At 40.2% G+C, this 14,586-nt stretch overlaps 1 protein-coding gene across 5 annotated transcripts in view; it reads left to right on the top strand.

Moving 5' to 3' along the window:
* Positions 1-11,897, top strand: part of PLXNB2 (plexin B2) — a 261,372-nt gene extending 249,475 nt beyond the window's left edge. For all 5 annotated transcript variants that reach the window (XM_075024963.1, XM_075024965.1, XM_075024964.1 and 2 more), the window contains 7 exons: positions 889-1,043; positions 2,750-2,910; positions 3,507-3,654; positions 4,152-4,216; positions 4,938-5,013; positions 7,000-7,074; positions 10,000-11,897. In XM_075024963.1, coding sequence (XP_074881064.1) covers positions 889-1,043; positions 2,750-2,910; positions 3,507-3,654; positions 4,152-4,216; positions 4,938-5,013; positions 7,000-7,074; positions 10,000-10,104 — 785 coding nt within the window. In that variant the 3' untranslated portion in view covers positions 10,105-11,897. The remainder of the gene's footprint in view (positions 1-888; positions 1,044-2,749; positions 2,911-3,506; positions 3,655-4,151; positions 4,217-4,937; positions 5,014-6,999; positions 7,075-9,999) is intronic.
* Positions 11,898-14,586: the final 2,689 nt, after the last annotated feature.

The raw sequence follows: 14,586 nt of genomic DNA, 5'->3' as shown, positions 1-14,586 counted from the left end.
ACTAAGCTCAGGGACCATATGCATGACAAAGCCATGGACAGCATAGTGAGGCATTGTAATCACATGAGCTGTTATTAGCATCCAGGTGCTTACTCCTGTTTCTGCTATACGCTAACAGACTTGATGTGAGTCTCCTTCTCTGGTTTAAGCTATGAATACTGACAAACAAATTTTTAAAAATCTTATTACATGGATTATGAATTTGCAGCAGTCATTATCTCTGTCTGCTGGAGTTCACGTCCTCTCAGCAAAGGGATGCATTTTTCCTCCTTTCAGCTACAAAGTCAAGTGGTGCTGGTCAAATGCTGATAAAGGCAGGTTTCAACTGATCTACCATACTTTGAACTCAGCAGTTAGGGTAAAAATGTAAATGATGATGGTGGTACTTAGAAAAAAGGTTGAGACCATAAAGTCTTATATCACCACTGCCAAATTCACCAGAGCTGCTACAATATCTTGCCTTGTACCTGGAGTAGGTTACAATTGCTCTTTCTGTGGTGGCTGTTGGGTCAGACCTAGCTGAGTTTCTATAACTTGATCAAGTCTCTGAGAATTCACAAAGGGGTGGAGTACTTCAGTGTGTGGACCTCAAAAAATACACATACTGTGCTTACATGACCCAACAGGAGTTTCCTTATTGTGTGATTCCTTCCTCTCCCTTTGCTTTTGACAAAAGCAAGCTTTTTCATCTCATGTATTATTGAACATTTAGTACTTGAGTTATATATGTTGGACAGGAACTGAATAATCTAGATCCTCTTGGCAAGAGGGCAGGTTTGTTAAGGATAGGGAACAAAGATCTTACATGTACTTATGTATATGATTATTTTTGTGTTGCTGTTGTGGGTGTGGGTTGGTTTTTGTAATTATTGCGATTACTGTTTCCAGGGCATGCACTCCTCGAAGATGAAAATAAGGTCTGGCATCTAGTCCGGCCAGTAGATGAAATAGATGAAGGTAAATCGAAGCGGGGCAGCGTGAAAGAAAAAGAGAGGACCAAAGCTATTACAGAAATCTACCTGACCAGACTTCTTTCTGTGAAGGTAGGGCTCAGATGTGCCATGGTTACACCTTACTTCTATAGATTTTGAGGTACAAATGAAGAAAATGGTGCAACTATTAGTCATGTGTTTGGCTGCAATTTTGAATATGTGTCATGTACATAAAACTGGTGTTCAGGGCCTCAAGTGATTAATATGCCCTGAGGATCATTACTGGGAAAGAGATAAAGTATAACTCCCAATCAAAGCTGGGAACCACAATTGTGTGCTTGTTAAATAAGGATTTTTTCTTGCAAGACAAAGATGGATATTCTTCTCCGTGCCACCTCTTTAGATAATATTTTGTTTGGTTTTCTTTTGAACTAGATGCTTTATAAACTGCTACAGAGCCTTATATTTCCCTTTTCTTATGTGTGGCCAATGCTGCAGTATAACCTAGAAAAATAAAAATGTTTTCAAGTAATAATAGTCCCTTTAGAGTATTTTTAGTGCTTATACTGCAGAATGGATCACAAGCAAAATAATTTTGCAAAGCATTCCTCCTTGCAGAAAGAATTTAGAATAATATGTTTAATGACCCTAAAGCCAGGCTCCTCATGAAAATGAGAGTGGTCTGGCTCCAGCTAAGGCCATTTGTCCAAATGTGAAAGTAGATGTGAAGGGAAGTCTGTGCATAGATGACATAGACTCAGGACAAAGAGCCAGCAAGAAGTTTACATCCCTCTTTTCTGTTAATAACTCCTTTGCAGCTGCCGCTTTTCTATTCCCAATAGCCAGTTTACAGATTACTACTAGTCTGGACCTTTACACACTCATACAGAGCTGGTGAGGTGTTACGGCTGGACCACAGCTACCCCTACAACCCAAGGACTGTCGATGTGTCCTTGCTGACAGCAGAGTGGCTTAGGCCTTCTTGCCTTCTTGGTCCCTGCCCTGTTCTGAGGCTGGCAGCGGGAGTGGTGGTGAGAGGAAGGATGCAGCCCTTCAAATGTGTCCATAGGGCCAACCACTGAGTGGGTACGAACTGCATGTGGCCTCAACGGGGTCATCTCTAAAACAAGGGGATAGTCTCTGAGGTCACAGTCTCTAAAGTCCAGGCAGATACAGGAATCCAACCAAGCACACAGTCCTCCTGGGACACTTCACTCCTTGGGCTCGGTGGAGCTCATGGAGCTGGGCCAGACTGGGTGTCTGATGAGACTAAAGTGCTTGCTCTTAAACAAAAAGTCAAATGCTCACTGGTACTTTTTCCTCTCAGTCTTTTTCTACAAATTGCATGGTGCTCTGGAGTCAGAGGAAACCGGAGGTGGGAAACTGCAAAACCATTAAGAAATGGCTAACAATTATTTTATGTGTACAACGACCCTGAAGTGTAAATGTATTTAAAAATTTTATACTTAGCAGCCAGTTTCTTCTTCATTGTCAGCATCAACCTGCTTCTTCTGTCAAGCAGAAAGCACACCTTTCTGTGCAAACCATAGAATAGCTGGTAAAGTCACAACCTTTCAGGCTGGAACATAAAATTGTTCTCTAGAAGGTCTTTACTGTGTTGGCAGTTTGCAAGGTCACTGCACTAAGAAGTTGCTTGGGTTTTTGTCACCCGGTACCCTTAGCACTCAGGATGAAGGCCATCACTGACTGCAAGTGGATTATGGGCTGTTAGTGTCAACAGGAATAAAAGATTCTAGGACGGCACCAAGTTCAGCCTGTAACACAAATGTAATAGATTTTTTTAAATTTGCTTTTAGGGTACACTTCAGCAGTTCGTAGATAACTTCTTTCATAGCGTGCTCAACTCAAACCATGTGGTGCCACCAGCTGTGAAATACTTCTTTGACTTTCTTGATGAGCAAGCAGAAAAACATGACATCAAGGATGAAGATACCATTCACATCTGGAAAACAAACAGGTACAGTATGAACAGAGTAATACTTGTATTGCAGAGAAACGAAGAGTGTAATTCCCAGGTATGTACTGGCACTCATACAACAAATCAAAGTAAATTTCATTTATAATTCTCAGAATCATTTTAATTGAGATAATATGTTTATGTGATCAAAAGGATTCTCTGTAAGCCTAGAAGTTGCAAAAATAAAGCCAGCCTACCTAGGGGGTTGTCATTGGCAGATTTACCACTTTACTTTTTGTCTCTCCTCAGAAAAGAGGAAAGCGAGAGGAAAATGGGACTAGATTTACCTGTCAAAGCACAAAATCTAACAAAATACTAGTCAGGTAGTTTCTCTACCCACACAGACATCTTCTCTTGCTATTTTGGGCACTTGAGATTCTTCTTGTATGAGTTTTTCTGTGAGAGATGTAAAGGCTTGATTTTCAGACATGGAAACCAGACAACAGATAGCTTGTATAAATGTCGAAATATAAAATTAAGCTTCACTGTTGTGAGGAGATCAAAATGAGAAACCCGTACTTAATTTCATGTGATTTGCTTGTTGTAGAACATTTATTGTGTGAAAAGGATTTTTTATCTTTTTCCTTGCTTTGCAGCCTGCCTCTTAGATTCTGGGTAAACATACTGAAAAATCCTCATTTCATCTTTGATGTTCATGTTCACGAAGTAGTGGATGCTTCCTTGTCAGTCATTGCACAGACTTTCATGGATGCTTGCACAAGAACAGAGCACAAATTAAGCAGAGTAAGTGATTTGCATTCTACATCCTGACTATGCTCATGCCTGACAAGACAAAGGGCATCCTCATAGACAATACCCATTCTCTGAGGAGATACAGCCTTGATAGTTTCTTTTTAGTTTTATAATGAAGTTAGCACTTCACCACTTAACAGGTTGGTGAACATGTCTGTGTTACTGTGTAGTCTGCCAAATGATGTTTATAAAAAGGAGAAAATAGCAACTGCTTTTGTAAAAAGCAAGTTTCAGAACTGATTATTTCATGTCCATCAATCATTTAGTATGATCTTGCATTGATGTATTTGTAAAACTCAATACTAATGCCGTGTGGAAACTTCATCCTTTTAGGACAAATAATCCCACCAATGTTAATAAGCATCCAAACATTAGTATCTGTAAAGCCCATGTGACTATAAAGGCTTGAGCTTAAGTTCTTGACTTTCTTTTGCTTGCCAGAGGTGTTCATAAATCAACCAAGTTTCTCTCTATTATAAATTTTTCAGGATTCTCCGAGTAATAAATTACTTTACGCAAAAGAAATCTCTAACTATAAGAAAATGGTGGAAGAGTAAGTATAGACACTTTTCATGCTTATTTGGAGTTGTTAGGGCTTTAAGCCTGTGTAAGAGGAAAAGCGAATGCTGAGGTAGTCAAAGTTAACTGTCAAATGTTAAAAATTTTACACATGAATGTTAAAATGTTCCCTTGGTGGTGGCATTGAGAGAGTTGAAATGGAGCACCGTTATGACCCAGTGCATGTTCATGTCTGTGCAGACAGATGGATAGATTTATTCAGGAGAAAATATGATGCTGTTTTCTGCAGTGGTGGTTGTTACTCACACGATCTGTCTAAACAATGCTGCACTTCCATAACTCAGTAGAGATCAAATCCTGAAAACATTTTCACAGACACATTTTTTCTATTCCATCTCTGACTTTATTCATTTACTAATTGGCAGTTCTTTGAATACTGTGGAAGATCTGCCTCAGGGCAAAACTTTTGCTAGCTGATGACTTCAAAAGTTTGAAGACCTAAAATAATCATCAGCTGCAATTATAAATAGATTTCTTTCCAGTGGTATGGCCTTGTACAATCAGGTATGATTTGCCTCTGTTGTGAAGGTACTAATGACTGTTGGAAGGTAGGATTACTAATTGGTCTGTTGTGGTAGAGCATCTCCTGCATTATTAGGAAGCGTGTTTAAAATAATCGCAAAATTGAAAGACAGAATTACCAGAAAACCACAGTGTATTTCACCTAATTGAAAGTCTGTTTTCATCTGTTGCAGTTACTACAAAGGTATTCGTCAGATGGTGCCAGTTAGTGACCAAGACATGAACACCCATCTAGCAGAGATTTCTAGGGTAAGAATAAATTCCATTTTCTTGTCCTGAAATTGGAGCCAAGCATAGCACTGTTTTTCTTTGTCTTCTCTTTCTAGCTCAACAAGTGGATTTGTTGTATGTGCAAACATCAAATGAGTTGTTTCATAAATCTCTGAAATACTCCTGTTTAGTGTAGTCATGCCTTTTAGCCCTTTGAAATGTTGATTATTGAATGGAACCAAGAATGGTTATCATCACTAATCAGAGTGATGTAGGTGCCAGAGCAAAGTGTTGGGATTTTTTCACATCTGTTGTGGAAAAATTATAGCACTCTTGAATTGTGTTTTCTCTCCACAGCATATAGAGGATTTTTAGCATTGATCATACTGATAACAAGTAATGACTGAATTCAGAGTGCTTCCATAGCAAAAATTAGATTCCAGAGATGAAAGAGGAGGCACATACATTCAGTATGTCCTATTTTAGAGCTGTCTGTATGAGAGCAATACTTCTGCTTTACACTGCATGTGAGAAGCTCACCATGTGCTCGCTGAGTGGCACTTTTTGCATTATAGATTATTGGGGGTTACCTCTCACGGAGAAGAGCAGAGGGGGTTGGTTGCTAGCTGAGGACTCTGGTTGGAGACTGGTGGAGCAAAGACACTACAAAACCTGCTTCAGTCTTGAAAAAGCCTGTCCGCTCTGCAGCTCAGCTGAGCTAGAGCAGGCTCATGCCTTCGAAGCACTCGATTTAACTTGGAAAACCAGGAGAGGCCCTCACCAGTCTTAAATGATGTTGTTTAGCCTGAGCAAAGAGACAGTGTACTTACTGGCTGGTTTGCTTAGTTGCTTAATTTAGTTGAAGAGTTCTAGTGTAAGGAGGATGTTTGGGGAATTTTTTGTGGTTTGTTTATTTCAGTGCCCTTAGGACCTAACATTTTGCAGATCAACTTCCTCATGAGAGCATTTCTATTTTCAGTCATTCACTACAAAACTCATCTGCAGTCACATTTCATTTTCCAGTTCACTTTATTTATTACACAAATTGAAATGTATATAAAATGAAAATGTTTGGTGATTAAAAGTAAATTCAATAGAATGTTTTAATATCAGCAGAATATGTTGATCCTTTCTATTTACATTATAAATTATAATAAAAACATATATGGAAGGAGCGATGGAACACTGCAAATTTTGACCAGGTCTAGAAGTGACTTTTATAGAGCAAGGAAAGATGGATGTTTCTCTGCTGCTTTTGCCTTGGGTAATCATTTATGCCAGTAGCAATATTTTGCAATTCTTCATTTTCTTACCTAACTTAAAAGACTATAGGCATAACTAGAGACTTGAATCCTATACATTTGAATGAGAAACATCTGTTTAGACAGGTAGAGCACATTCACTAAATAAGTTAAATGTCAGGGGTAGAGGGAGGAAGAGGTAATGGAAGGGTTATTTCCTGCTTCATTTAAAGTCCTTTTTCTTTCTGTCTCTCTCTCCCCTTTCCATCTTCATGATTCAGTTGGCTTTTTTCCAAACATATATGTGCTCATGATCTTGATGAGTTACACCTTTGCTGTAGTGAGGTGTGAATAATTTTAAAGAGTTAAAAAGAGCTGGAAAAAGGATTTCAAACAGTCATGACTGTGACAGAACCAGTGCTTAATATCTCAACAATACGTAGGTTGTACTGAGTAAATGCTTTAGTTATACATACCCATGTTGTTAACAGATGTTTGAGCTGTAGTCTGTGATTTGACGTTCAGAGTTCAAAATATTTTCCAGCTCCAGTGTTAGAGTTGTAGGCAGGCTGGAAGAACACCAGCGGGAAAGTCTTGATCTAAAAATCACCACACAAAACTTTTCTCACCCCTTTTTTCTGCCCCAACTGTCATTTAACAAAAGTTACAGGATGCAGAGCTTGCATTTGGAAATCTTGTATACTGTATCCAATGGTTGTGCATAACTTTCAGCTGTCTGTGATCATATTTTGACATGTTTTCTGCCCACTTGTTTGTTTAACAGGCACATACTGATTCCTTAAATACACTTGTGGCTCTACACCAACTCTACCAGTATACTAACAAATACTATGATGAGGTAAGTTGCAGCTTTTGTTTTCATTTTTTAATGTCAATGACAAAAAGTTGTGAAGGCTAACATCAGTCTGAAGGAACAACAATTGGAATTCCCTGGATAATCAGGTAAAAACAATGCTGAGCAGAAAGCTCTAACTTTGCAGTTATACACCTTGCTTGGCAGTTACACTGGTCAAGGGTGTGTTCTTATAAATGAACAATTTCATTATGAACTATCTGGTTTTGGTACTGATAATTTAACAAGATCTGAAAGAGAAATAGATATAAAAATCATTTCTCTTCAGTTCTACTGTCCTAATTCCTAAGAATTAGGACATAGGAATGTCACCGAGCAAAAAGTAGTTGTCACAGCTATATCAGGTTTCAAGCCAGTGGTTTTTTGTTAGGAACAATCTATTAAACTTGTTTTGCTAGTAGGAATGGGACCGTGCCTTTTTTATTAGTTAAGATGCACTTCAAACTTCTATGCATGCTACCGTCCCTGTTTTGCTGTGCCAAATGAAGTGCCTGCCCAAGGTAAACCAAAGTAGAGTAACTGTTGAATATAGCCTGATTCAAAAGGAGCCTCACAGATTCAGTCCAAAATGTTTCTTAGGTTCTTCACCCCCCCCCCCGTGGAAAGGGGGACAAAGAATATCCCAGTGTAGCTGGGCTGTGGCTATGGCTCTCTAAACTTAATCTGAAAACAAAAAGAGAGAAGAAAACTTTTATTCAAAGGTTTCCATGGAAATGAATGCCTCCAGAAAACTCTCAGAATTAAATCAAAGCAAGTAAGAACAGATGCTGAATCAAAAAGGAGTACAGCACATGTGAGCTCGCTTCAGTTTGTCTTGCACCTCAGCACAGTTCGTGTTTTCACTTATATTTAGCACTAAAGGCAGTGAGTCTCATCCTCAGCTTCACTGCAGCTGCTTTACACAGGAGCAGCCAGCCTGTCGCAGCTTTTCAACAGATGTAAGCAGGGAAAATCAAATCACCCTGAGAAGTCTTGCAACAAGGGTCGGTAGGGGAAGTGGCCAGAGGAATGCAGGCCAACCCGATGGCGTTGGTTTCCTCGCCCCTCATCCCCAGTGCTAACCAAGCTGGCTGTCAACGCCTTCCTGAATGTATCCGTGGCCTGACCTCTTACAGAAACACTCAGGGACCCTGGGTGACAGATGAACCGTAAAGCCCAGGTTCTTCCACGCCCCTGTCTCCCTGCTTCCAGTCGCGGTTTCACGTTTGGTGGCAGGCGCAGGTGGAGTCACCAGTCTGTGGGACTTCCATCAGTGGCAGGCCAGCAAACCCCAGTGCATAGCTGCAGCTCTGCCTTTCACGTATATCACTGTATAACAACAAGTTGCCTCTGATGAAAAGGCTGCTAATTCAGAGTTATGGAGATAATCTGTCAAGAACCATTCAGTAAAATTAATCGAGCTTATTTATTTTCCATGAAAATGTTTTAATTTGCATAAATTGGAACATTTTGCAGCTGCCCTTGTCTTTATTACTGACGCAGTGGTTCCCAGCATGTGCGGTACCTTCTGCATCTCTGCAGGGCTTGACAATGACTAAGTGGGTACATTCTAATTGTCCACATTTATATGAAGGATATATTCACCAGCAGAGATAATAATGAATTATTTAGTCCAGATTTGAGGAGTTACAGCAAGATGTAATTGTTTAAATTAAGGGAACAATATCAAATTAAATTAGACCAAATTTAAGTACTGTAATAAGTGTTTATTAACTCTGTCTTGTAAAAATGTTTTCATGCTTTAAAAACAAAACCATTAAAATAATTATTTCTAAACAAATTTGCTCCAATGTTTGAAACTCAAATGCTATACCAGCCCTTCAAAGTGAAATTGGCTAGATTGATACCGACTGCATCTCCATTGAAAATGATGTGCAAGAACTGGTAAGAACCACAAGTAGTGACAGGCAAACTCTATTTCTCCAATTCTTGTACTTGCAGGTTTATATAGTATTTAAACAGAGCTAAAGGTTTCTGCTTGATTACAGTGTCTGACTTTTATTAATAAAGCCAGTTCTAGAAAAAGGACGGTTTTGCCGTGTAACACATTCTTCTAATGGAGAAATCTAATAGTTGGTGGAAAAGTATCCCTAGAGGATGGTGGAAATGAAAACCTTTTGAAACCTTTGATATTTGATCTTGAGAAGCCCTAAAAAAACTCTATTTGAAGAAAAGCCTTCTCATAACAGTTGACCTTTTCTAGCTCTTGTTTTCAAATCCCTTGTGTCTTAAGAGTCATACCTTCCTATATATATTCTCTACAGCAGAGGCTGCATGCGGGATGCTGAAGGGCTCCTCTGATGAGCTCTTTTCTTCCTACGCTACGTGGTGCTGGGCCAGAGCCTCGGCATTTCTGGGCCAGAGCCAAAGGGGAGCTGCCGGCAGCTCCCTGACGCTGTGGCCAGACCGTTTCCTTCATTGTATTGCCTATAGACACAAGAGACTTTGCGTTGCCCTACCTTATGCCTGTGTGTGGACCACCCAGGAGCTTCTCATAACCAAAGCTCATGGGAATGGGGCTTAATGACTGCTGGTAGATGTCCCTTAAGCCTTGTAGGGTGTACTGTAAGTAAAAGCATTGTTTCTTAAATAGCTATAAAGATGTTTTTCACCCTGCCTACTCCATCTTGGAATGTAATATTTCACAAGATAAAGTACTACCTATTAATTTGCTTGGATCCCAGCGTAAAGGGAAACATTACAGCAACTTAGATAAAGTAATGGAGACAATCTTTTTTTTTTGCCTTCATGTAAAAATAGAACATGGGCCCTACTAGATGGACTTCATCTTTGGTACAGATCGAATGCAAAAGACTCTTTACAACCAAAGTAGTATCAAACACTTCGTCCAGGAACTGTCATATATTTTAAGCTAAACGTTTCTAAACATTCTATGTTTATTTCTTCCAGATTATAAATGCACTTGAAGAGGACCCAGCTGCACAAAAAATGCAGCTTGCCTTCCGTTTACAGCAGATAGCAGCTGCATTAGAGAATAAAGTGACTGACCTTTGACTCAAAAGCCGCAATAAAGAAATCTGATCTGAAGATGTTCAAATTCATTCTTCCTGTTAAGGAAATAGTGTTCTATTTTTTAATGTATAATTACAACTTTAAATGAAAGATTTCATGTTTTTTTGATAGCAGAGGTGTAATGTAAAGAATTTTTACTGTAAATTATGCTTCTAATTAAAAGCTGTGTTGTGTGTAAATGAATCTTCTGTGGGAAGGAGAGTCCTTTGGTTGGGGGCAGGGTGGGGGGTGGAAGAAGGAAAACCTATAGTTCGTTTAATTTAGTAGAATCTGAGACATCAGCATTTAGGATTCATTATGCAAGTAAATTCGATACTATAGCATCCTTTCTACATTAAGCAATATTTGTACTAGGAAAACAATAACATACTCGGAGACACACGCAATATCCCCTTTTATTTTGATAACTGGAAATTGACTTCCATATAGCTCTAAAACTTGGTCTATGCTCATAACGAACATTGTGAACAATGTGTCTGATTTCTGTGCAAGATCTGAAAATGGGATTTGCTACCACACATGGTTCTTAATTTAATTATTTATGTCCATGGTGATGCACAGTATTGCACCCACCACAGTTGGCTGTGACGGAAATAAGAGTAATGTCAGTGTAGGAGGGTTCTACTGATGAAGTCTCATTCGGTTCAGAAATCACTGCAAAGAAGGAATTAGTCCTTGAAACTTTACAACTCTTTGTTATTATTGTGAGTTTTATGATATATGCTAATGTGCCTTACTTGTACTAATTCTGTGAATCTGATGAATGGTTTTGTAAAAAGAAGCAGATCAGAAAAAGAAATATTTATGTGCTATTGAATGACTTTGTGTGAAAAACATGACCAGCAGAATGCTTGTAATTAGCTGCTTGCCGAGAGTGTGCTGTTTAACATGATTTGATTATGTATAATATCTTATTTTAGAATGGTTCTGATAATTTTTTATTTGAATCTTGGAACTGTCCTAGAAATACCATCACTTGTTTTTATTGTATTTGTGATGTAAATTACTAGTATGATATTGGAAAAATCATATACCCGTCTATTGAAAACCACTCAGTCAGTTTTGAGCCTTGGAATGCTGCATTTGATTGAATACACACCATAACCCATAGCAAAGAAAATTGAAATAACTTGTCAGAAAGTGTGTGTTTACAATATAGGTAAGCTCCGTACAAATCAAAAAGTTAGGTACGTCTTCTTAAATTGCTGTATTGCACATCAGAGAACTTTATTCCTCTTTGTCTCGCAAGTTTTTGGCAGTAAAGTAGCATTTTAATGAAGCGCTGCCATCTGTACTCCTTCGTTCATTGTCCTGCCAAGCGCCCAGACTCTGCTGATTCTCAGCAAGCTAGCGCAGTGTCTGCTGCCCGCTCTCCCTGCCCAGTAGGTTGTCACACAGTGACTTTTACTGTTTGTTGATATATTCCCCTCCCCCCTTTTTGAAAATTTCCTAGTATTTGTCAGTGGGCCTTTCCTTCAGTTTCTGAAAATCAAAAGCCTCACCAGAACTGGTTTCCGGCCCAGTAGGCTGGGAGAGTGGTTTTGGTTTGTTTTGTACTCGACTTCTTCCATTTGCGTATCATCATTCCTGAACCTGCCTGGGCTATAAGTTATTTTACACTGTTTAGGACTGAGGTACATGACTTCTACATAAAGGTGCTTTGCCAGCTACTCCTTCATCAACAAAGGCATCCTAATTTCATGGCTAATCTGTTTCTTTGTCATTATTTGTAAATCCTGTTAATTGTAAATCAAATACAATGTTGTTTTTTTCCACCAAGTGTCACGGGATCTTTACTGAAATTGGGGGGTGGGTGTTGAAAAGGGTTTGTAATGCTTCCTCCAGGGGTGAGAGAGCAGCAGCGTCCGTCAGTCTGCGGTTGGTAATGGAGGAGCACAGCACATCCTGCAGATGGTATGCCTGACATCATGCCCTTTTTGTGGGCATTTGCTCTGAAAAATGAGAGTACTCCTGAGAAGAGAGGATGTAGTGCAACATCCCATAGCAAGGAAATCCATCTTGGGACCTGAAAGCCAATTAAATACAGGCTCAGCAGCATCTCTCCAGAGAGACCAGAAAGCCCTGCTTGAGCAAGTAGGCTTTCAGAGGGAACATTATGTGTCCCCCACCATCAGTGACTTGATGCAGAGCAGCTGCAGGCAATCATAAGCTGCCGTGGGCTGTGGCAATGCTGTAGCAGGATCTTTCTAACCTGTTAGACAAGAGTGTGCAAGTTCGTGATGGATCCACTGGTCACTCTTTAGTGCCCTTTTTTTACATCCTGGGAAATTTGCAGGCTTTTGGTACTGCAGTGCTGTCTGCCAGAGAACACGGAGGCAGATAACTGTGAGCAGCTGCAGCTACAAAGGAGACTTAATGCCAGTTCTTCAGTTGCTGTAAGTCTCCTCTCCTGAAAGCACAGAGTTGGAATTTGAATTGAAGAACTGAGCTGGTTTATTTTCTTCTTTCCCCTTCTGGCTAAGCTCCTCCAGTGCTTGTTTTTCCACTCTGGTGCTCTGTTTTGTCCAGGCCTGGTTTTTGGCTCCAGTTTTCCCTACATTTTAGCAATCTGATTCTTAAAGGCTTCGTGCTCCTCCTTTGGTTTCTGCTGCTCCTGCCATCTGGTTCATCTGCAACATAAAAGAAAAAAGCTCACTGGGGGTCTCCCTCCTTTTCATCCCCTCTGCAACCCGTCTAAGACGCACTTCTTTGAGCACAAGAACCTTCTCTCTGCATAATAGGAGCCACTCCACTCCATAGTGGCAGCTGTTGACCACCAGCAGCAGGTCTGAATCCCATGGCTGATTTCAGCCTCTCCAAAGGGTTTGCTTGTCTCCTCACCAGCAAACAAGCAAGTAGAGATCTCAGATGATGGGACAAGGTCCCTGCCCCTGCTTGCCTAATACAGAGTAACTCGCCCAACTGAACAGGAATTTGGGTTTTTGCCTCTGGCCAGGAATTTACTCTCTATTCCTTCGTGCGAAGTTTCCCCCTAACAACTTACTAGATCTTTTTGCTGCTCTCTATATGCTATAGATTTATAAGCAAGGGGTTATGAGTGGAGGAGACTTCAGCTAGCTTGTATATGTGAGGCATAGCCCTTCCTCAAGATATTTTCTCTGATCAGTCTGTTACAGCTGTACTTGAGCCTCCCCCTTCTGCAGGCTGCTGTGTTGGACATGTGTTTCTCAGCCTGCTCAGTCTGAGCTGTGTTTACACGCATTCTCTAAAGCTAGCCTTTCTGGCAACCTTTTGAAGACCAGCAGAGCCATCACTATAAATAAAAATGTACAGGGAATTCAGAAACTCAAACTGGAATTCATAAATTCACAAATTCCCAAACTGTCGTAACATGGGAGGATTTTTAGCCAGCTGCGTAAAGACTTGAAATGGCTCTGAGCTTGAAATTCAGCTGTCCTGGACTTACCAGTACTGATGAGATTTTGTGGCCAGTCCTTTACTGTCCCAGGTTCTCAAGCCTTGTTAGTAACACAACCATTTTCATCCACAGTATGCCCTGGTAGGATGTATCTGCATGGCCTAAAAAAAAAATCCCTGAATGTGATCAGGAAACCTCTCTTTCACATGCTTCCTATGGCTGCAACACCTCAATTTACTCTGATAAATTAAGGTTCTAGTCAGGTTTCCCATTTGCACCTATGCACATGGTGTAACAGTTCTGGAGGACTTCCTCTCTAAAGAATTTGATCTTGAGCAAAGATTGCCTTCTCTTGAGACTTTTTCCAAGTCTGTTGTCTTCTCTTAGAAAAAGCTTATGGGGAAGTTGTTTGGGGTTTTTTGGTTTTTTTCTTCCTCTGTCTAGAGATAGCCTGTCAGAGCAATGAGACAGTCAACTTCAGAAGTTTAAAGGCTGCCATTTTTCTACAAACTGCTGGCTCGAGTCCTGTGCTATTCTGCTTTATACCCAGAAGGGTTGAAATTTGGCACTTTGAGTCACTAGAGTTGTTGCTCTGGAAATCTCAACGCTGTGGTCCTTGTGACTTGCTTTCATCCCTCATTCCCAGCTCAACACAGTCAAGCTCAGCACCTGAAGCATTCCAGGTTCTCAGTTACACAAGCTCCTCTCTTCTTAGAGGTCTGCTTTGCCAGATCTGCCTGGAGCATGCGATTCCCTGGAGATGAATGACAGCAGCACACAAGCTAAAATTATCAGTAATTCTGTTTTCTCAGGCTCTGTGCTTAGCTAGTCTGTGTTTCTGTCTCTTTTATTTTGAGAAACCCTCCTTCAGTTGGTGAATGATGAATTTGAAAGGTGGAATTGTAAACTAGAGTTGGTCCTTCAGCCTTTCTCCTTTGTTAGCCTTTGTCTTGATGGGGCCTAAAAATGGTGGTGGAAGTCTTGGTGTTTGACAGTCTCTGCAGAAGAGAAGGAAAGGAGACTTTCCAGACCCAGATTTTAAGAGCTTCATTTTCTTCAAATCATGTCCTCTTATGGCTCAGTGG

The sequence above is a fragment of the Buteo buteo genome, chromosome 4 (genome assembly GCF_964188355.1).
Source record: "Buteo buteo chromosome 4, bButBut1.hap1.1, whole genome shotgun sequence".
Taxonomy (NCBI): Eukaryota; Metazoa; Chordata; class Aves; order Accipitriformes; family Accipitridae; genus Buteo; species Buteo buteo.
The sequence above is the reverse complement of the archived record's forward strand: the minus strand, read 5'-3'. Positions and strand labels throughout refer to the sequence as shown.